Here is a 23,222-nt window from a genome sequence, read left to right as displayed (position 1 = left end):
GTTGGTAACTAAATGGCCATAACTTGGGAAGGACTTGTCCGATTAATATCAAACCTTGAAAAGGCACATCCTCAGGTCCACAGCAATATACCTGGCAAGTTTCAATTAGATCAGACCAGCGGTTGTCGAGAAACAGCGGTCACACACACACACACACACACACACACACACACACACACACACACACACACACACACACACACACACACACACACACACACACACACACACACACACACACACACACACACACACACACACACACACATTTCAGGACGTTTTCACTTCACGGACGACTTCTCTATGGTGAGCGAGATGACTCTTCCCCCCCACCCCCCCCCCCCGAATGATCTGCTGGGTTCCCTTGTCTGTGTTTAGTTGTAAGTCAACCCCCGTTAAGCATCTGCTCTCTGTCTCTTTCCTGTCATTTCGATTGATTTTACCTGATTAACTATTCATTTCGATTGCTTTGGAATTTATTCACTTATTTACCACAGGAAAGAAAAAGTTATTTTTATTTATTTATTTTATTTTATTAATAAATTATTTGTCGATTTCCAACCTGCTCGTGTTTGTCCTTTCATTCCATTGGTCGAGCTAGCATTGTCCGAACCGAGATAGACTGGGAGGTAATTACCACAGATTTGACCAAACAAATTACCACAGATTTGACGTGCTGCTCACTCAGGTAACCACGTGACCTCCAGTTAAACGGAATAATTTGACGGCGGACACTGGAACTCGTGGTTGACTGGGTGGTGTTCGTGGTTCTAAAACAACCCACCGTACCACAACGTTAAATGTGAGCGGTGGCCCCAGGTTCGGCTCTACCGAGGACAACCGGGGATTCGTCCGCCTGAGTGACAAGCTGGTGTCTCAGTACTCGTGGCCGCAACAATATGTGTGTGTGTGTGTGTGTGTGTGTGTGTGTGTGTGTGTGTGTGTGTGTGTGTGTGTGTGTGTGTGTGTGTGTGTGTGTGTGTGTGTGTGTGTGTGCATGTGTGTGCATGTAAGGTGAGAGGAGTGAACAAACACCAAGGTGTCCTATCAAATCCCATAACATGCCATATGCTGTGTGGTTGTTAATGATAAAAGTAAGCCCCATTGACCTTTATACGAGACCCTCTCATCAACCACAACACAATCACTCATCCATACCCAGCTTTCAACCATTCCTGCTGATATACCTGTACCACTCGATCTCCAACACGTCTACATACCTATTTAAACCTATCTACCCTTTATTTTATGACTACATTTACTATTCTCTGAGTGAAAGGATTACTCTAAAACTACTCATGTATTAACTTGTTGCTCTTCGACCCTCCCATCCCATCAAATCCCATAACATCCCATGCTGTATGGTTATTAATAAATAAGTTCCAATGTTGGATTTTTTTCAGCACTCGTTTTATTTCAGAACCTGTTCAAATACAGGACAAATGACTGAACAAAGAAGTGCATTTTGCTTGTGATCCGTGGAGCTTTGGGTTTGGGACAAGAAGGCTCGGAGAGGTTCGAGTTCAGTGGCACGTCCAGGGCAGAAGTCAACGAGGAAAATCCCTTCTCTCATGGTCCACTCACTAGTTTAACCTACAACTTCTCCTCGTGCTGCTGAGTTTTCTCGCTGATGACCTGTGGAATACAATCACTTGGTCACCATATTCACAACATCAACATCAACACCAACAAGGCCGCAAACATCCCATAAATGTCTGCAAATCGAATACCATCGATGGTACGTCAGATATGGAGAGGGGTCGGGGCTTTCGACAAATTACAGAAGGGAAGGGCCATGTTTAATCTGACTTGTCGATTGAAGATCTTAGAGATAAATATTTTGGGGGTTTCTTTGCAGATAAATCACTCAATCTCAATGATGTTAAAACACAATCTGTCAACTCCTTTCAAAACTCCATTTTACAATTACTTTTGTTTTTAAACTCCACCTGTTCTTGTATGCTGATCATATGTACAGTAGCAAGTCTGGATGTAATACTGACCACTGGCAAAGATAAAAAACAGCTTGATTATAGTGCGCATAAAAGCACAGAAGCCGATTTTTGATATTCAGAAAAAATTACGATTTTTCCAAAAATTTAAAAGTCCTGTTGCTGGGCAACGGTGGCGTCCATAGCAACGGTGCTCAAAAGCATACAACGAGATCCTGGTATAAACTTACCTGTCAAGTTTTATCAAAATCGGTTGACTCCTCTGGCCTCCAGAGCTGTCCATTACATACAAACAAACAGACAGACAGATAGAAAACCTGAGAATAAGGGTAGTCTAGTGACACGACCACCCAACAAACAAACAAAAGATAGACAGAATCACACACGCAACCAACCAATATACTTGAAAAATCTTTGATTTTCACAAGTAACAAACAAACATACAAACAAACACCGTTCCGTGAATTATCGTAAGGACAAGCAGGGACCCACAGAAAACCCTCCTTTTATTTTGGTGTTGTATGGGCAACAAAGTGCTGCCTCACATGCCCCTGGAAGTTTATGCTTACTGCTAACAATCCAACGTTAATTTTAGTCAATGCACACTTATTGCCAAACACAATGTTATGAATTTGTTTTATGTTCCCAGAGATCAGACGTTGAAGTGAAAATAAATGATAAATTGCAAAATGAAAGTGTCAATGATGGTGAAAGAAAGTGACAATGAGGAAAAACATGTTGTTTTTTATATCTTACAAAAACAAACTTTGCTAATTAGTGTTCTTGGCGCATCACCTTTATTTTCATTGGCATCATTTATGCTTTGTGATGGCGAACAATAGTGATAATCAGTAACAAAAATAAAAAAAAACATAACAATAAACCTTATTTCAGTGTTAGATCGAGGGGGAGGGGATGTGGCGATGGAACCCCCTGGTAATTCTATTTTTAGTTCATCTGAAATTTACATTCCAGATAAGGTATTGTCATGGCGCTCCGTCTGTCCGTCTGTCCATCCGTCTCCATTTCTGAATTCTCCAGCCAAACCGCTGGGCTGATCCAACTGAAATTTTTATTCTCCAGGCCCACCAGTCAGAATCCTACCAAATTTGGATTACAGCATTCGGCCCGGGTAGGGATGTTAAATTGCAGCAGCCATGCCGATCACATGACCGGAAGTGTGTCAAAATGGCCGACTTAGTCAATTTTTGGGAAAATCGCATAAATTCCTTCAAAAAAATCATCTTCTCCAGAACCACTAAGCAGAATGCTCCCAAATTTAGGGTACAACATTAGGATATGGCCCTGATGTTAAATTACAGAGGCTTTGCCGGTCACGTGACCGGAAGTGTGTCAAAATGGCCGACTGTCAACTTTTGGGAAAATTGCATTAATTCCTTTAAAAACCTTCTTCGCCAGACCCACCAGTCAAGATGCGACCAAATTTGGGTTATAACACGAGGACAGGGCCCAGATAATCTACAGGTCCAGTGGTCCGATTTTTATATAGTAGCCTAGTTTGTTGCAATGAACTATGTAAGGTTTTGTTTACTGAGCCAAGTTAGTCCACTTAAAGTTTTTATAAAGCAACATCTTCTTGGGAGTTATTAACCCTCCAAATGTCACTCCATATCTGCCCCTGAGTTTACACAATGTTACCATAAACAATGTTGCAGATTTGTCGGCCTGCAGCATGTTCAGTGTCACTATAAACAATGTTGCGGGTTAGTCGGCCTGCAGCATGGTCAGTCCCTCTCCTTATCCGGAATTCACTGTGGTTGGCAAAGATGCACAGATCAAGTGGGTCTCCTACTCTCCACTCTACTCTACTCATTGCAACGTATAGCTGTCCATGAGTAAAAGCACTGGTGTGAAGCAGGACTCCACACCCACCGTAGGCTATGATTCTAGCTTTTGTTGATTCTCATCGCAAACGCCAACTTGACGGGAAACTGTCGTCGGTGGAATTGGAAAGGAAGATCCATGTCAGATGGAGAAAGAAGAATTCTAGGAATAAGGAGTGTAGACCTCAGACTCTCACCATCCAGTATCGGCGACTCAAAAAGACAATCAGTGACCTTGGTTACGATGTAACGATGTAACGTCACAGTGGCCATTGCAAGGATTAAGATTTTGCAACAGCATGATGGAAGTGTTAACCTTCAGTGACATCTCGTGTGGTGGCACACCTGCAAGATTTATTGGTGGAATGCCTATCCTTTCGAAATTTGATGATCATTTTTACAATTGCTTTGTTTGTGTTTCACACTGAACGAAAATGCAAAGGTGGGGCATGGCGATTGTGAAGATGACAAGCTCGACGACGTGTTTGGCCTGAACTGCTTAAAAATATAAATGGCGGATGTTGGAGTCAGCCGTCCGATGCCATAATGACATCCCAGATGTAATGATATAGCATGACAGATGGACAGACAGGCAGAGAGCAAACTGCCACCACTTTAATATATAGATTACCAGTCTCGCCCCGTATGGAATTACCCGTATGGGTCAGGAATTTGATGAGGGTGCCAGTCGTTCGATTGCAAAATACCACCGTGGGATGTTTAACATCTACTAGAGATTGCTGGCGGCGGGTTCGTGGCCTCACGCGAGTCTGAGGGACTGCAAATACAAAATGGAACTACCTGCGAAGTGACAGATTAATAGTTTATCATCGGGTCAGGAATCGAACTCAGTATAGCTCAAACAAAGGTGTGCTATCATGGCACCACCCTGTAAGAGTCAGAGTAATACAAGAATGCTCAAGCTAAGTGTAAGGGGATGGTTTCTGGTGACCTTTAAGGTTAAATCGGTGGTTTAGCAAGCACCAGCAAAGGATGTACATTTACATGACGACATACCTCTCCATCCTTTGTCTCAATCGTCTTGATCACGACAGTCTTCTTTGCATGAACCTCGGTCTCATGCTCATCTATGCCGGCACCTGGACAGAGAGAGAGAGAGAGAGAGAGAGAGAGAGAGAGAGAGAGAGAGAGAGAGAGAGAGAGAGAGAGAGAGAGAGAGAGAGAGAGAGAGAGAGAGAGAGAGAAAGATTGAGAAAAGAGAGGGAGAGAGATGGTGATAGAGAAATAGACAGATGGAGGAAACATAATTTCGGAAAGTGTTTATTTGAGAATTGTAATCATTGATTGCACAGATGAGGATTATAATCTCGTTTGTTGCTAAACTACATGTTCCACAGCTGATCGCATTGGAATTTGCTCCTCGATCATGTTTGAGAGTTCTGTATCTCCTCTAGTTCTGTATCAAATGGAAACATCAAGAATAGTGTCGTCTGAACTAACCCCCTCCTCCCTCGCCTCCACCTTCATCACACACAGACTCAGGTGTACTCACCATGTAAATGGAAACCACTGTAGTGTTGCATCGGAATGGCAATCCTGGTTAGGAGACAAACATTTCAGGTATATTACTGTTTCCCTTTTCAAGTTAAACAGGTGAAGATATTGTAGGGGGTGGAGGATAAATATATATATATATATATATATATATATATATATATATATATATATATATATATATATATATATATATATATATATATATGTGAAGTGTGTGTATGTGTCAGTGTGAATCCTCGTTTTTGATTTTTTTATACAATTCCACACTCCTTGACCAATTTCCAGCAGATTTTGCATACGTGCTAGAGGCACCCAGAGTCACATCAAGGGCAAAAAAATCCCCCCCAAACAAAGAAATTTTCTGTATATTTGAGTGTGTAGGTCGGAAAATCATAGAAAATAAACCTTTGGGACAATCTCCACCAAATTTAGCATACAGGTGCCTAGGTGGGTACCCAGGTACAGGTGAAGGTCACAAACTCACCCCCTCCCACCCCTGCAAGGAAATTCTTTGTATGTATGTATGTATGTATGTATGTATGTATGTATGTATGTATGTATATATGTGTGTTTATATATCTGAAAATCAAGAAATTGACCTCGAACAAGGAAATGAGGCCATTTGGGCCATCATTACTGTGGTGCACTCCCGGGTTAATTTTTGCTCCAGCTGTAAGTCTAAATAACATCAATGGTTGACTAAAGTCTAAATAACCCGATCTTGATTGGGTGGCCGAGCTTGTCGACCAATAGAAACAATTTAGGCAATGGTACTGAAGCCATTGTCAGTTTAACGATTGGATGGACAGAGGACCCTTAGTGCGCAGCAAACCACTGACCGTGTCTCCTCTCCCTCGAGAAGCTTGCGGTACGTTGCGATCTCCACATCCAGCGCCAGTTTCACGTTGAGCAGCTCCTGGTAGTGGCGAAGTTGCCTGGACATTTCGTCTTTGAGGTGGGATAGCTCGGCCTGCAGATGGGCCACCATCTCATCCCTCTCGGCCAGCTCAGCTGCTTGCCTTTCTTCTTGATCGCGAAGTTGCTTCTGGAGGCCTTCGTTCTGCTCACGCATCCACCGACATCAAGGTGTCAAGCACAAAGCTCTACTCTGATGGTTACGGACACTCGGCAAAGGTCATCGGAAGCAAACAAATATGTATTTTGGTTCGTAACAGTATAACGATGACACGTCGTGTGATTTTGATGGCGTCATCAGTGGCCCAATAAATAAACTGCAAGCTCATGATGATGTCATGTGCTCATGTAGAACGTGTGCAGATGTTGAAGCCATGGTGCTACGTGTTACTCGTTCCATATCCTGATGTTTTGTGTGCTCATGAGTACATGTGTGCAATGGTGCACAGTCCTTTGCACATAAGAGTACCGTTGCGATGATGTGGTAGTCGAGTCCTTTTACTCACAGCGCCTCTCAGTGACTCGGCATCCAAGCCAGAGGTCTGTATCTGGTGTCTCAGCTCCATGATCTCTTGGCGAGATTGTTTGAGAGCTTCGCTATGCTTGGTCGCTGCTTCAGACAGGTCTGTAAACTTCGGAATGCAGAGAGAAAAGGTCACGTGAGATTGTATAACCTCAAATCAACAAGTATTATTATTGTTGTTGTTTTTATTAAGAGCTGATGACCCTCTTTACTGGATCACACTGAACTATATTTGATTACTGATTATTGCTTCATGAAAGTTTGTAAATGCTACGATTGAGTGGTAGTGACCGCACTTTGAAGAGCGTTACCTTCATCTTGTACCACTCCTCAGCCTCTTGCATGTTACGGGTGGCAAGCCCCTCGAACTGGGTGCGGACCTCCCTCAGGGCTGCCGCCAGGTCAGCACCCTTCGCATCGGGCTGCCCTTCCAGTGCCAGCATCGGTTCGTGGGTCAGGCTTCGCATCTCCCCCAACTCCTGGAGGAAGGAAACGGGAAGTTGTGCGATCATCAACATTGAGTTGTTGGTCATCATGGATTATGGATGACTTTGGTTCTTAAAAAGTTATTTAGAAATTCTTCATATTCTACTATTTTAAGTCCTGGGGTAGAATTCATTCGGAGTTCGGATTATGATAGGGGTGTTACTGTGGTCAAGGTAGAAGACCGTAGTGTGGTAAGTGTGGGAGCTTTGGACAAGGTCGGCACGTGTCACGAGTGAAATCATGGAAGAGGGTTGTAGTTTTTGGGTCATGTTTAGTTGTGGTAAGAGGTATGACAGATGTCACGGTAGAGTGATGTGGGTAGATTATAGTGATATTCAGTTCACAATACTTGGATCACTACAAATGTGGATTGTATTTGTCCTACCCACAGTAACAGATAATGACTGAATCAAAACTTTGTCAAGTGTACATATCTAACTCCATCCATTGAAGTTTTTAGTTTTTTTGGTCTCCATGGTCTTCGGCTCTTGAAGGAGCTTCAACGCAAATCATACATAGACATGCAGATAAATACACGAGACAACACGAGACTTGACTCCAACCAAACAGCCGGTGAGTTTGGGCAGAGGAACTTTGGTTATTGGTGACGCCTTGGTGACATCACTTCAATTGCCACACTCAGCAGAGCAATTAAGGAGGATGCTCCTCATGGATGCTGCCCCATGGAGTTTCCCATGCTTTATCCTCCAAATGCTGAGCATCAGGCAAGGAAGCAGCACATACCATTTTTAAAGTCTTTGGTATGATTCGGATGGGGTTTGAACCACCGACCTCCCAAACTCAGAGCGGACGCTCCAACCATTACACCATTAAATCTGGTAACTTGACCCTTTGTACATGTCAAACTCCTTAGACAGGTAACGATGAGGGTTAGGGGAGAACGCAAGGGGTGGACAAGATGGAGATAGAAGCAAAAATTTTGAAGAGGTGGGGGTGGTTTAACGGGTGGAGAAAGGATCATGGTTTTGGATGGGGGATGACTTCAGATCGTGGTGAACAGTTGGCTTGAAGACCTGAAGGGAAGATTAAGTTTGGAACGTGGTTCCGCAGGTGGGAAAAGAGAGGGAAAAAAAATTAATGAGTGGAGGTGAGCAGTGGTTCTGGATTTAGGTAGTTTCACTCAGAGGGGGTTGCTGGTGGATCACGTGCATCCTGCAGGTACTTGGGGGGAGGGAGGGACAAATAAAGGAGGGGGCAGAGAGTGCAAGACCAGAAATTAGGCAGAAGAAGACAGAGACCACCGACCTGTCGGTGATGGCGACGCAATTTTGATAATTTTAGGAATGTGGGTGGGGTGAGATTTTGCTATTTTCTTGTGTACTTTTGAGTGAATCTTGCTGAATTTCACCTTGCTGTATTTAGAAAAGCTGTTCTTTATAAAAACATGAAGAAAATTTAATTGACCCAAAGATCAATGACATCACAGTGACGTCATAACAGAAAATGATATTTTTCAGCATTTTTCTCCAATCATCTCCGACATGTTGATTATTACTTAGCAGAATTAATTCAGATGCTCTCATTATCACACGGATATGAACATCAATCACTTGTCATATTATCAATTAGCCATCGCTAGTAATTGAACTGAAATCAAATTGAAATGATACGTTTTATTTTGCATGTGCCAATATTCGTTTCCAATTAGCAAATCTCAGCATTAGTGGACAAGCATCAAGGATTATTGAAGCATATGTTGATAAACAATAAATCCACCAATATATATGTTGTCCAGGTTCTCTAAACCTATCAAGAACAAGTTTAAACTTGTGACATTGGTATATTTGCAAATGGTACAGTAGAGTCTAACAACTAACAACCGTTCACGTGGTGAAACTCGTGGCAGTGTTCTCTATAAGTTCCAATGTACTGGCTGTATAATAACGGACTAGCACGAAGGAAAACATGGACAATTATTCCTCTGTATCTTCAAAACTCTCAACTTCTGGAAGATCCTCTTCCTCTTCATCCTCATCTTCCGGTTCATCGTACAAATCCACAAGCTCTTTCGGCATCAAATCTCCCTCCGTCCACTGCAAATCCAATTCGCCATCTACTATGCACCAACCGTGCCCACCTGGCATTGGTACATCTGGCATAGCCTGGTCTGCCCTGCACCAGACCAGTTCTTGGTAATTAGCCCTCTGTACGTGCATCCGCAGTGATGCCCGGCATGGAGCTAGTATGCTCAAGTCAACTCCATTGTAACTGGTCAACGATGATCCAGATTTTGGCTTGAACCTCTCCAAGAACTGCTCGGTACGTAGCTTGTCGATATCAGATGATGTTGATTTCTTCCTGTACAACAAAACATGTGAAGTGCTCTAACGTCGGATAAAGAGTATCACTCACATCAGGTGAACTTCCTAATGAGAGGAACGTAGCCAAGAAATCCGGATGATCTTTAAGAGTCTTCAAAGGAAGCAGCTTCCCCCTTTCGTACGAATGAACTCGTTGTGTCGCACCCAGAAAATGCATGCAACGGATGGAAGTGCTGAACAGATATCTTTTCCAGCTTCTGCGATTACACGATGAACGTCAATCATCCGTCGTTTGTTGCTGACTCCTGTGTCAAATAACACTCGCTGTTGAATATCTTGCGCAAATTTCAGCAGCAACAAGAATACATCTGTGTCTGGTGATCGAATTACAATTGTGGACTCAGATGAGGAATGTGAAGCCACATGTAGGCAGTGCAGAATCATCCTTGCGTCTGCTTCCTCTTGAGTCGAATGTAGCTCCTCCACATCTCCTGATTCAGTAGTTGTACCATCTGAGCTTGTGATGGATGTGCAGTCTCTCCCACAGACAAACAGGATTCTTCTTTCGACCAGTTTTGCAGAGTACTTCGGCGTTTTCCATTCCAGCAGAAGCAGTTTGGTAAGTTGTATTGTGTTTTGTTCTTTGAGTTACACAGAAACTTCTTCCAGTCACGTGGGATCTTCGTAAGCGGACATGTCCTTCCAGGGTATGCATTAGCTAGGCCTTGTCTGTTTTCGTTGGGGATCCTGTAGCTGTTGCTGGAGCCCATGGAATGGGCCCCAATGGATAACTGAGGACCTTTTCCATGCTTATGTTGTATTTAAGAGCCAGCAATATCAATTGGCCAAACACATTCCGTTGTGCAACAACATTCTTAGTTTTTTTTTGTCTGTCCCTGTAACTTTAACTGACTTTGCAAGTGACGCAAATGTTTTGAGTTTCTGTTTCTTGATTGGTTCGTGGAAACTCTTTTCTTTCTTGATTAGCCTTTCTTTTACAAATGCTTCATGTAATATCTTCCCACGATTGTCCGCTGAGAGAAGATCCTGCTCAACTTCGGGTGGAGCTGGTACTCCTGATGACAGACAATAGAGGACATCTTTATCCTCGACATCGAAAGGGTTAATGAAGCTTGTGATGGCATCAACAACCTTGCGAACATCGGTTTCACTGCGGAGTATTTCTGAGGTCCTTATATCCTTGTGTGTTGAACATCCTTGACTCTCCATTCCTGTCGGTTCCATGGTGGCTTGGACATAACCTGCCCGCGAGTGTCTTGTCATACACCACCTGCAGTAAGCAGAATAGTTTCTGCTGAATCCAATAATTCCCCCGTGAGATTTTGCATGTCGATTGATGGTTTGTTCAATGGTAAGATCAACTGCGTTTCTCGATGACTGCACCTCGGATCTGTTCACACTGAATCCATTTAACCGCAAAAGCTCTTGAGCTCCAGGATGGGAACTGGGGAGGTTTAGGAGAGTCAGCATGTATACCGTTGTATATCTTGCATAATTTGGTCGGTCATCGCTGAAAAACATGCGACACAGGTTTTGCAGACACCACAGATGAAGATCCAAATTGTCCTCCTTGGTTGCTCTGAGAAACATCAAGACCAGCCATCCTTTATCCATATAATCCAACCAAAACTGAGCGGTTTTCCCCATTTCTCCCTTGCGAACCTATTCCTTGAAATTGTTGTCGAGCATCAGCAGCCGTGTGCAGCTATTGTTAGCCAGAGTTTCCGATAGATTCTCCTTACTTGGAATGAGTGATAAGCGTTGCAGGAGGCCTCTTGTTTCGTCTCCAATAATCTGCCCCTCTGATGTCTCGAAAGCCCTCAACAATAGACACTCTCAGGCTTCAAGTGTTAGCAGGTGAAAACGCAATGCTCTGTTGTAATGTTTACCGGACATCACTTTGTTAATGGACTCACTGGCGCAGATTCCAGCTTCCACTACTATTTCCTCAAAGCCACTGGACTGAAGCCGTTTTCCAAGAGCACAAAGATATGCACAGGTAGTGTGAAAAACACCCATCCTGACAATTACGTCTTCAAACAAACGGTTATTCTGCCATACAAGAGCATATGCTTTTTTTTGCCACCGCCAGGTCAAACGTCACGATTGTGTCATGCTGGCCCACTTCTCTGGATGCTGCCTGGGAAAGTTTCAGGAAGTGTTGGACAGTGGCATTCTCAGTAACCGGGGCATTCACGGGAGCCATGTAGTCAACTGTGATGATGACACATCCTTGTGATCTTTGCTCTTCGCTGTCATGGTTACCCAACCAGCCCATCCAGGTACCATCTGGGTCACGTTCTGCAGCAGTGCCCTGCAAAATACCCACACTGTATCAGACCATTGGGCCCAAGTTTCTGTGTCTGTTTGTGGGGCATCACTGATGGATACTACAAGGGATGGTTCAGTCTTGGTATTGACAAAACATGGTTCTATCTCTTGAAGATTGTAAACCACTGAGCGCTGCTTGTTCTTGAGAACGGGAACTTGAATGCAAGAGGGCTTGCTGCAAGCATCTACAAGAACCTCCTGGATCATTATCCCATGGGCCGTGTGTGTTGTGCCAGGACCAGAAGGTGTTTCTTCGTTCAGGTCAAAATTGTCCCAGCATAGATGACTAACAACATTTCCGGCTGGCTGAATTGAAGGTGGAATAACGCCTTCTCTCTCCACTATGCTCTTACACATGGCCGTTTCCAGTTCCAGAAAACGAGACTAGGAAACACAGTGTCCATATCGATTCAATAGAGTGACTATTTCAGCACTACCAGTCACATGCCTTAGTGTCATACCCAGAAGAAGGTGTTTGGGCATTGTCCATTGCCCTGTTGTCAAAGCTTGGCAAATATCTTCAGCAAAGGAATCAACCAATCTGCTTCTTTTCGTCGACGCATCTGCAGATTTCTTTCCAGTCATCACCCAGGAGAGAAAATCTTGCAATTGAGTAGGTGGGTGGATAATTCCACTAAGTAAGAAGCTCGGTGAAGGTGGCCAAGGCATCTCTGTGGATTCTTCTTTGGAGCCAAGAATAAGTCTTCTTAGGAGTAGTGCTGCTTCTTCAAGGCGTTTCAGGTCGGATGCAGCAACCTCAAATGCAGACTCGATGGCCTGAACTTTTGGAACTTCCGTCGAATACACAAGTTCACTCCTGTAATTAGGTTGCCGAAACTTTATTTTGCTTCCAAATTTCTTTTTCAACTTTGCTTTTATCTTGTCAGTTTTGTAATTGACATTGTAAAATTCGGGGCTATTGCTCAACATAAACTGCAAATATCGGTCCTTGAGCATTGGAACTCTTTCAACGTTAGCCCCATGGATTTGTTGCAATTTGATTTCAAATGCAGCTGCATGAGCATTCTGTTGTTTCACGACAGAAGTGTCTACATAAGTTTTTTCATGCCGATCACCTGTGCGTGTATAACGCTTACGACACGACGGATGGTAGTGTGCCTCACGGGCGATTAAATCAACATCTTGTACTTTCGCCAATATATTGGCAACTTTCATTTTCTCAGCAGCTGATTTGATTGACTCTTCTGCGCTACTTGTAACACACTTCGCAAGCCTCTCTTCCTTCCCTGTACCTTTTTACGTGATCTGTCGCAGAAGAGACATTTGTTCGTAGGAATTAATATTGCAGATAATTCTGAGGATCTGCGTCTCTTGGCGCTACATGGTACTTCATCGTCTTCAGTAGGACCCTTCCTTTTTGAGGAAGCGGGACGTGTTCGTGAAATTTGTATAACACCATCTGTGTGCTCCGTGCACGTTTTTGTAGAAAGTTTTTGGTACCTCCATACAAATATCATCAAGCCTTTCACTGGCATTAGCTCTCTTCTGTCGCAGTTCCACTGTTTCTTCTATCTTCGAGAAACTAACATCTGAAAGTGGTCTAACTTTTTTTGTCTGAGGTGTGTTTCACACAGTGTATAATACAGGATAAGCCTTCATGCGAATGTTTGGCGTTAGACCGTGAACTGGTCTTTAATTTCAAGGGTTTTCCATCTGTTTTCTTCTTGTCGGCCATTGAAAAGTCTCATCTAAACTGAAATACAGAAATCAATAAACATCAACATCAATTCAACAATCTGTGAATACTACATGTATGATGGCAGTGAGCTCGTGAACAACAGAAATTATGCACAAGTTTTAAAGAAAAAACATCCACAAATGACAAATTCCAAAATTAGGTCTAAAAACAGCCTGAAAATTACTTTTTCGTAAATGACGTCACTGTGATGTCACTATAGCGGCCATCTTGGATTTAATTTTGAGATTTTCAGTTAAGACTTGACCCAACGGTACAGTATGAGAAATTTCAGCATCCTAGCCTAAGGGATAGCGAAGATATTTACAAAGACCAAATTCCTTATTTCAGAATGGGGGGGTGGGGTTACTGCGGGGAGTGTCACGACCACACCCACCACCGATTTTTTTGCAGACAACTGGATTGTGCTCGGGCATGAGTCAAGCTATCTGAAAAACATAGTCTACAAAAATCCCCGGGGGGGGATGGGGGTCTACGGCGGCCCATGGTCTACTTGCTTTCGACAGCGTTAGCTGAGCAAGATGTGAGGCAGGGGAGCCAGTCCAGAGGGGAGAGCAGTACTCCATCGGGCTGTGGATGAAAGCCTTGTAGGTAGAGAGGAGTTCAGGTGTGCTGAGGAAGGACTTTGCACGACGGAAGATGCCCAGTCGGCGTCTGACTTTGGAGGCCAACTTTGAAATGTGGCTTGTCCAACAGAGATCATGGCTGAGAGTGAGACCCAAGAAAAGAGGAAATGATCACGGAATTTGAACCCGAGATCCATTAACCGTGAGCAATGTGTTCCGAAGGGAACACCAAACAGGACAACCTCGTTTCCAACTTCCTGATGCGGTATTTAAATATCCCTCTTTCAAAAAAATTTAGTCTTATTGAAATATCATGAAGTTTACCCCCCAATGTCCAATAAATTTACACAATGTCTCGGATATTTGGTGAAATGTTTATCACATCTATTTTGTCTACCCTATCCTTGAACACTCCATGAATGTCATCGTATGTTGGACATCCAACATTGACAAAATCAGTGAAGCGACGTTGAATCTGTAATGAATGAATGAATAACGAACGAGTAAATGATTTTTATGAATGAATGATAAATTATAGTGAATGGATAAGGACAATCGAATATGAGAAGCACAAAACTCACATCCTCATGTAGCTTTTTCAGGAAGGCTATCTCCTCATGGAGAGCCTCAATGCGCCGCTCGAGGTCCACGCGTGCGAGGGTCGCATCGTCAACATCCTGTGGACGAAATCCCAAATGTCATCGCTCATTCATTCCATGACTACATCGTTCATTTTTTTTTATTTTTTAGTCATATGGCAGACAAAACAGGCTTTTACTGAACCTCGCGAAGTTCTACCAAACCGAAGATGTCCTCAATAATGGATTTAATGAACACATTTCCAAAACTAACCGAACACAAGTTCCCCATCACCTGCTATATAAATTGTAAATATACATGGGTCATAAACCGAATCACTTGTCAAAGATGTATGAAACAATAGGTTGGAAAAACGGAGAACACACTCCATACCCGCTTTAATAATTTCAGAGATTAGAAATTTTCACACCAATCAGGGAAAATCTCTACCTGACTTACACGATACATTCCAATCGACCAGATCACTCAACAGATGACATTCAAATTTCTGCCATCGAATCAATTGCAAAGCAATCACACACCATGATCCTGAGATGCGAATCTTTTTGGACGAACAAACTTAAAACAAAGTTCATTCCTGGTATAAATGTTGATGACTAACCCGTGTTCCAACTTATTAATTCTAAAGTACGTCAACTCATTCACTTTTTCATAATAAGATCCTTTTCACCTTTTCATCTCTCATATTGATAAATGCAGGCAGTGTGTGTATGTGTACATGTATGAATTTGAATAGAAACAGTATATGAGTATGTGTATGTCTATAAACAGTATGTGTCTATTTGCTTTCATTGTACGTTCGCTGTCGTTGAGGAAGACGAGAGCCATTTCAGCCATTGCAGTCATTACCTTTTGGTATATATTTTATACATTCGGTATATATACTGAAAAAAAAAAATATATATATATTGTATAAGATTGGGGCAGTTGGGATTACACGTTTTTAAAGAATAAGAAGGTGCTTCCAACCAAAAGTAAAAATGACATCGACTCCACTAACTTGAGCAAAAAAGTGTGAGCAGACCCGGTCTCAGGGCAACGTTTCGCCGGCTTCACAGCCGGCTTAATCAGGCACAATAGCCTGATGAATACAAATTATCAGAAAACGAACAAACGGTTATAGATCAATTATGTTTCCTCACTGTCCCGATACTTTTGATAATATAGCAATGAGATAGGCGCATTGAAGTCTCACTAAGTTGATATGGTACTATTCGTTACCGTACCAACAGTAACATGATGCCTGCAACTCTCTCTCTCTATCTCTCTCTCTCTCTCTCTCTCTCTCTCTCTCTCTCTCTCTCTCTCTCTCTCTCTCTCTCTCTCTCTCTCTCTCTCTCTCTGTCTCTCTCTCTCTCTCTCTCTCTCTCTCTCTCTCTCTCTCTCTCTCTCTCTCTCTCTCTCTCTCTCTCTCTCTCTCTCTCTCTCTGGAAACTAAACCTTTTGGAATCCACCCATGCTCACAGGTTGTGCAACTCACAGGTAATGGGGTGCAAGTCAGCACTGTCAAAAATATTTTTCACCCCATGATGTACAACTAATACTATTATTATTATTATTATTATTATGATTATTATAGTTGTGGAGAGGTATACACAGCCAGAGGTATACTCAAACGTCTTGAAGAAGTTAGTGAGGACTACAGACAATAAACAATGGAAGTCTTGACATACACAGCAACATCAGCACCACAAATGTGGGGGAGGGGGGCTGTCAAAGTGGGGCAGTGAATATCCAGGGAGGACAGGAAATTAGAGGACATTAAGTTGGCAAACGGGGTGGGGTTAGGAGAAGAAACAAAGTTGGGTGAGAAAGTGGAAGGGGTTTAAAATGATAATGTAATTTATAAAACAGGAGAAAAAAAATCACTGCTTCGCACTACTTGATGTGTCCTTAATAAGGAAACATGAATGTGACATAAAGGTGGCAAGGACGGGAAGATGTGCAGATAAGAATCCTTCCAAAGAATCCTTCCTTCGATGAGAATCCTTCTTTTCTTCTTCTTCCTCCTCTTCTTCATTTACAGCCACCATTATCCCACCTCTTTTGTGGAATCAACCAGGGGAAGCTTGGCCCAAGTCTTCACAAACTGGCTGGCCAGGCCTAGTTCGACTAGTAAAGGCAGAAATTTGGAATTTGGCCATGGTACCAGCGATAGCTTGATGACTCTTCATGAAGGACACCATGGGATCTTTAACGTCCACCAACAAATGCTGGCAGACAAGACACCAGTTTAACATCCATCCAAAGGACGACACGCACATTGATGGATCACCCTTCCCCGTGAAACCACCAGGATGACAGTTTCTAGCTGAGTCAGGAATCAAACCCATGCTAGACAGCTTAGAGGCGAGTGTGCGTACCTCTAGTCTAGGCCATCCTGCAAGCCCAAATATGAGATTCCTTCCTAAGAGTAAATGAGATTTGAAACTGTAATTTATTTTTCAGGCAAAAATAACTTCATGTGAACATGGCATGAAGAATCCCAGGTAGATACAAGGAAAAGTTAAAAAAAATAATGTTAGTTTTGGATGAAGAGGTAGAAAATTCAAACCTTTCTAAAAGCTGCCAGAGCTCTTTCCGCATCAATCCTTCGCTGTGTCTCCTCGTCTAATCTGCACACATCACAAACAAAGAGATAACCAATTAGTCTGGCAGCCTGAGGGGGTCTTCAGAGGGGGTACCCCCTACTCAGGGTAGAATAAAAGCCAACCTCTTTTTTATTCATCGAGGTGTCACTTTTATGAAATGCATTGTTGGCCAAAAATATTTGACCTAATATGCAAACTTACCGAATTTGCATAAGTCCAAGATTGCTGCTTCTATTTCACATGTTCAACTTCATTACTTTATTTTCCATCTTCTCGATGGGATTTTTGAATGATCTAAAGTTTCAAAGGAATCTCTACATTCGGGAGAAGTTTTTTTTTTATAATTAGCAGCTTTCCGATAGCATTCGATAACATCGCATTCCAATAGCATTTGTACAAATCAAATATGGCTGTCGTAGTATATCGTAATTTACTCACAAATCTGGATCTTCGGTGGTGAAGTCGCGCATATGATTTAACTTCATTTGAAAACTTGTCTTTTCTTTCTCACTGATTTAATTTGATCAATAGAAACACATAATAATTTGTATTCTTGAAACCACATAATTTTCCTAATCCAAGATGGTCGTCTATGCCACTGTTTGATATGTTTAATTTAATAAACCTATTTGTTTCCAGATGGAATTTTGAGATGATTCCAAATTATTTACATATCTGTAGAAAGTAAATTAAGGTATTGGTAGTTTGATTTCTGAAATCATTCAATTGTATAAAATGAATACGGCAGCCATGCCATGCCAAAAGAAGCACACGACACCTGTATATTTTGGACCTTTATAAACTTCGGTAATGTCTTGCATGGTTTTTGAGGTTTCTTTCAAAGGAATGCTTTTTGCTCATCAATTTATTTGCACATATTTCAAATGTTGTTTTGTTCGTTTGTCAGATCGATGAATCACAAGCTTGATTGAAAATGGATGCTGGTGAACCCGCAGCTAAACGTCTGAAGGTGGATCCTTCAAATTGCATCGTATGTTTCAACAAACTAAAAGACAAGGACGAAAAATAACCATTGCAACACGAGAAGGACTACTTTCCATAATAAGAACAAGTGACATGAGGAAAGATGTAGTTTATAATAGCTTGTGGAACATTCGAGATGCCATTCCGGCACTGACACTAAAAGTATCCTTCCACATATTCCACCAAAGACAAGACTAAAAGTATCCTTCCACATGTCGTGTAAGCTAAACTCACAATATATCTTTGTCAAGATTTCAAGCATGTGATAGTCATAAGAATCGCTGTGCAGCAACCAGTGATTCAGGTAGCTCAACACATAAACTGAGTAGATATGAAACATATAACTTTGATATAACAAAACACTGCTTCATCCGTGGCGTTGAGAAAAGGAAAGGGTAAAACTTAACCAAAATAACAACAGCAATTGGACAAAGCACTCGAGACAAAGTGCTCACAGCTGCAGAAAGAAGACAAGACGGAACTATACACCGACGGATGCTTGCTCACCCAGACCTCTTCACATATGATGGAAAATACCATAGAACATGTAAATTACAATATATTTCAAACTGTGATATAACTGCTTCACAGAAGAAGACAGATGATAAAGAAGATTCTGCACATGACAAAGCCTTCAAATCCCTGACCAGGGAAATTGATGAAACACCTTTGTCCAAAGATATGTCAGTCACAACATGAGTACAGCTGAGATTGTTATTCACTGAAAGACTCTCTGAACAAGGCCTTCCTGATGCAGACCAATCCAAGTATTGGAAATTAAAGACCTTTCTCACCAATCATTATGGTGGGAAATTAGTGTTTGTTCAACTCGATGGACAATCTGATATTGTATGTTCAAGTGAACTGGCCATTGGTGCTGCTCTTGGAAAAGCTCTCGCTTTGAATGAATGAAGTGAACGAAGATAGTGAGCAGGATGAGCTGCACCAAACATCAACTGATGTATCCAATAGAGGTGAGATGGAGATACTGTACGACACACAACCGCTGGCATTCTCAGAAAGCACATGGCCTACATCCAAGACACTGCGATGATGCATGATCCACCAAGTAAAGTAGATGCAGAATCATGTGCCAATTTCATCCTAAATGTGGTGTGTGACTATCAACCGGTGTGTCAACAAGAAGGGCTTAATGGATGGGAGCAACTGTGGTGAGAGTGGTGCACAAAATAACAACTTTAAGGTCATTGCCTTGTGCCATAGCATCATATCACAAGGGAAATAGTCCCTATTTAGTTATTGCATATAAAATATTGAGTAATCAGAATACCAGGAGCTTAATTACATTTTTACATATATGTAGTTAAATATACAAATTTAAATCATCTCAAAATTCCATCCGGAAACCAAGGAATAGGGTTCTGAAATTAGTTATATCAAACAGTGGAAGTGGTGGCCATCTTGGATTCATGCAAATGATGTGGTTTCAAGAATACAAATTATTATGTTTTCCTATCAGATTAAATCGGTGAGATAGAAAAGACAAGTTTTCAAACGGAGTCAAATCATGTTTGCTATTTCACCACCGAAGATCCAGATTTGCGAGTAAATTACTATACATGGTGGCAGCCACATTGAATAATGGCAAATGGCAAATGCTCTCAGAAAACTACTTATAAAAACTTCTCCTGAATTTGTAGATTATTTTGAAACTTTAGATCTTTGAAAAATCCCATCGAGAAGATGGAAAATAAGGTTATGAAGTTGAGCATGTGAAATAGTGGCGGCCATCTTGGATTTATGCAAATTAGGTAAGGGCAAGTGCTAAGAGTCATCATTTCATGTTTCGAACAAGTAGAAAACACAGAAAGCATCATTTTGTCATCAAAACTATGCCTGTATGGCCTTTATTGGCAAAGTTATTCTCATTTGTTAAATTTTTTGGAGGATTTAGGAAAATTGGTCGTAACCATGGAAACGGTATTAACACTGATAAACCCAAAATATTTTCGGCCAACAATCCATTTCATAAATGTGACACCTCAATGAATAATAAAAAAGGTTGGCTTTTGTTCTACCCTGTTGTGGAGGTTACTTCCATTCCATTTTTCGACTCCTTGTGGAGGTGTTGCCGCGACGCTAAATGGTAGTGGGGGCTGGGAAGGCTGGGGTGGAACCAGAGATGCGGATGAGAGACACGAGATTGTCTATATGTGCAGCAAATAACCCCCCCCCCACCCCGCCAACACCGTGTCCGAAGAAACTCCAGGTTAAATATCGGAATCCCTCAACGTTTTGAGTGTGCGAATGTGTGTACACATTCCATTGCGACACACTACTTCATATTGAACCGGGTTGCAATTCGACGATAGAGGTACATCACCTTAGACGTAATCTTTCATTGTCGTCAGCAAGGTTGTCCCTCTCGATCTCAAGTCTGGTCTTGTCCCCTCCAAAAGTTTCCACCTTGATTCTTAGCTCCCTCAACTCAGCCTCGACGATCTCGTTGAGCCGACTGGGTCCTTGTCCCCTCACGCGGTCCAACTCGGCTGTCAGCATTTTGTTCTGAGATTCCAGGAACCGGACCTACGGGAAAACATGTTGATGGATTCTCTTTGCTAAAATAGTAATTTGTGGATGGATGACTGTCATTGCAATTATTTGGTCATGACATCAACAAGTCGTTACTCGAGGTATACGAGCAGTAAAATGTCTCCCATTTGAAATCTAACATTTTCTCCCAATGTGTGGACACACACACACACACACACACACACACACACACACACACACACACACACACACACACACACACACACACACACACACACACACACACACACCATACTCTGTGCAGAGCATTGGTGCTGCCTTAACAGTCTCCTTGGCTATTGGACACAATCCTGGACAGGTCGCCACTCCGACACAGGATACCACAAGCTGGCACTCATTTTGCCAACCTCGGAAGGATGACAGAGTCAACCCCACCTGGTATTGATTCAACAGCCGATGGGGGTTTGAAATCAGGATCCTAGGATCCCAAGCCCACCACCCTAACCATTTAGCCAACACCAGGCATACATCCATGCACATTAAAAAAAAAAAACACACACACACACACACACACACACACACACACACACACACACACACACACACACACACACACACACACACACACACACACACACACACACACACACACACACACACACACACACACGATCTGTCCCCTTGTGTCCTTCAATTACAAGTCTTATTATTTATTTTGATCACATTTACCTTATCAATGTACGAGGCGAAGCGGTCATTCAGATCTTGCATCTCGGCCTTTTCGGTCTTGCGGGTCTCCATGAAATTTGTGTTGACAGCATCCGTGAGTGCGAAATCCAACTCTGCACCGGCACCGGCTCCAGATCCAAGACCCGAGACCCTCTGATAGCTATAGCTTCCACTACCCATGCCGCCGCCACCACCACCACCACCACCACCACTACCGCTGAAGTGGTAGGATGAGCCGCCACCCAACATCCGGTTTTTTGAGACAAAAACACGACTACCTCCCATGATGGGTCTAGCTCCGGAAAAAGCTCGATGGGAGTAGGACAACTTGGGGCCTCCTCCAAAATAGCGCTGGTATGAAGAAGAGAGAGTGCTGTAGCTCTGACTCATGGTTGCGCCTTGTTCCCTGTTAAGCTTTGGGGTCTAAGTGTTTGTCTTGTTCCCGCTTAACTCTACCTTTCCCTCGTTCACCTCTCTGCCCCGTACGATGCAGCTCACTTCGACGACTCCACGAACCACGGCACAGCAGTTTATATTTATATTTATATATAGGACGATAGATATGGTTTCTCATCCTCCCCATTTGGTCCTGCAGCTGCCTTTCCATCCACCCCTCACCATTTCTCACTGGACCCGTCATCCCTCGCCCACCATTCAAGTAAATGTCAATACCTTGCCAGCTTTTCTCTGCTTCTCCTACCACGACAAATTCTTCAAACAGCTGTCTTCGCCTCCAGGACATGACAGTTCAGGCAGCCATGATCTGAACATTTTGATGAACAGTGCTCAATATTAAGGTTTGAATGATGTAGTATGATCATATATCCATTGTGTTACTTTGATTATATATATATATATATATATATATATATATATATATATATATATATATATATATATATATATATATATATATATATATATATATATATATATATATATATATATATATATATATATATATATATATATATATATGAACACACATTGTGTTACTGTCATGATATATCCTGTGTTGCTCTGATGATATATTGATTGTGTTACTATGATATATATGTTCACACATTGTGTTACTATGATAATATATCCATTGTGTTACTATGATATATATATATATATATATATATATATATATATATATATATATATATATACATATATATATACAATATATGTACACACATTGTGGTACTATGACGATATATCCATTGTGTTACTCTGATGATATATCGATACATTGTGTTGCTATGATGATATATTGATTGTGTTACTATGACATATATGTTCACACATTGTGTTACTATGATGATATATCCATTGTGTTACTATGATTAATATATATATATATATATATATATATATATATATATATATATATATATATACATACATATATATATATATATATACATACATATGTACACACATTGTGGTACTATGACGATATATCCATTGTGTTACTCTGGTGATATATCGATACATTGTGTTGCTATGATGATATATTGATTGTGTTACTATGATATATATGTTCACACATTGTGTTACTATGATGATATATCCATTGTGTTATGATGATTAATATATATATATATATATATATATATATATATATATATATATATATATATATATATATATATATATATATG

General features: G+C 41.7%; 1 protein-coding gene and 1 long non-coding RNA gene across 3 annotated transcripts in view; one reads left to right on the top strand and one right to left on the bottom strand.

Annotated features, from left to right (window-relative positions):
* Positions 1-1,388: 1,388 nt before the first annotated feature.
* On the bottom strand, positions 1,389-22,107 carry LOC147010222 (desmin-like). Of its 2 annotated transcripts, none has more exons than XM_085862521.1 (10): positions 21,574-22,107; positions 20,675-20,877; positions 17,310-17,370; positions 14,737-14,832; positions 7,064-7,231; positions 6,736-6,861; positions 6,154-6,374; positions 5,310-5,353; positions 4,814-4,896; positions 1,389-1,635 (listed from the first exon to the last, which is right to left on the bottom strand). In XM_085862521.1, exons 1-10 carry the CDS (start codon positions 21,961-21,963, stop codon positions 1,594-1,596), a joined length of 1,434 nt encoding a protein of 477 aa, XP_085718647.1. In that variant the 5' UTR covers positions 21,964-22,107; the 3' UTR covers positions 1,389-1,593. The 2 variants fall into 2 exon arrangements, with proteins under 2 accessions (XP_085718647.1, XP_085718648.1); XM_085862522.1 differs by lacking the exon at positions 1,389-1,635 and adding an exon at positions 2,171-2,227.
* Positions 22,108-22,209: 102 nt separating this feature from the next.
* LOC147010221 (uncharacterized) overlaps positions 22,210-23,222 on the top strand; it is an 8,583-nt gene continuing 7,570 nt past the window's right edge. The window contains exon 1 of the long non-coding RNA XR_015052951.1: positions 22,210-22,370. This is a non-coding gene — a long non-coding RNA (uncharacterized LOC147010221). The remainder of the gene's footprint in view (positions 22,371-23,222) is intronic.

Source organism: Eptatretus burgeri, chromosome 17, assembly GCF_056783735.1.
Source record: "Eptatretus burgeri isolate ZD-2024b chromosome 17, Ebu_testis_v1, whole genome shotgun sequence".
NCBI lineage: Eukaryota > Metazoa > Chordata > Myxini > Myxiniformes > Myxinidae > Eptatretus > Eptatretus burgeri.
Note: the sequence above shows the minus strand (reverse complement) of the source record. Positions and strands in the feature narration are given on the sequence as shown.

What these genes read in the sequence shown, in the direction of transcription:
- LOC147010222 (XM_085862521.1), bottom strand. Translation starts at nt 21,963, where the DNA reads ATGAGTCAGAGCTACAGCACTCTCTCTTCTTCATACCAGCGCTATTTT. An exon ending in TCGCCTCGTACATTGATAAG is followed by an intron (nt 20,878 to 21,573) that starts GTAAATGTGATC and finishes GTTTTCCCGTAG; the next exon opens with GTCCGGTTCCTGGAATCTCA. An exon ending in AATGAAAGATTACGTCTAAG is followed by an intron (nt 17,371 to 20,674) that starts GTGATGTACCTC and finishes TGATGTGTGCAG; the next exon opens with ATTAGACGAGGAGACACAGC.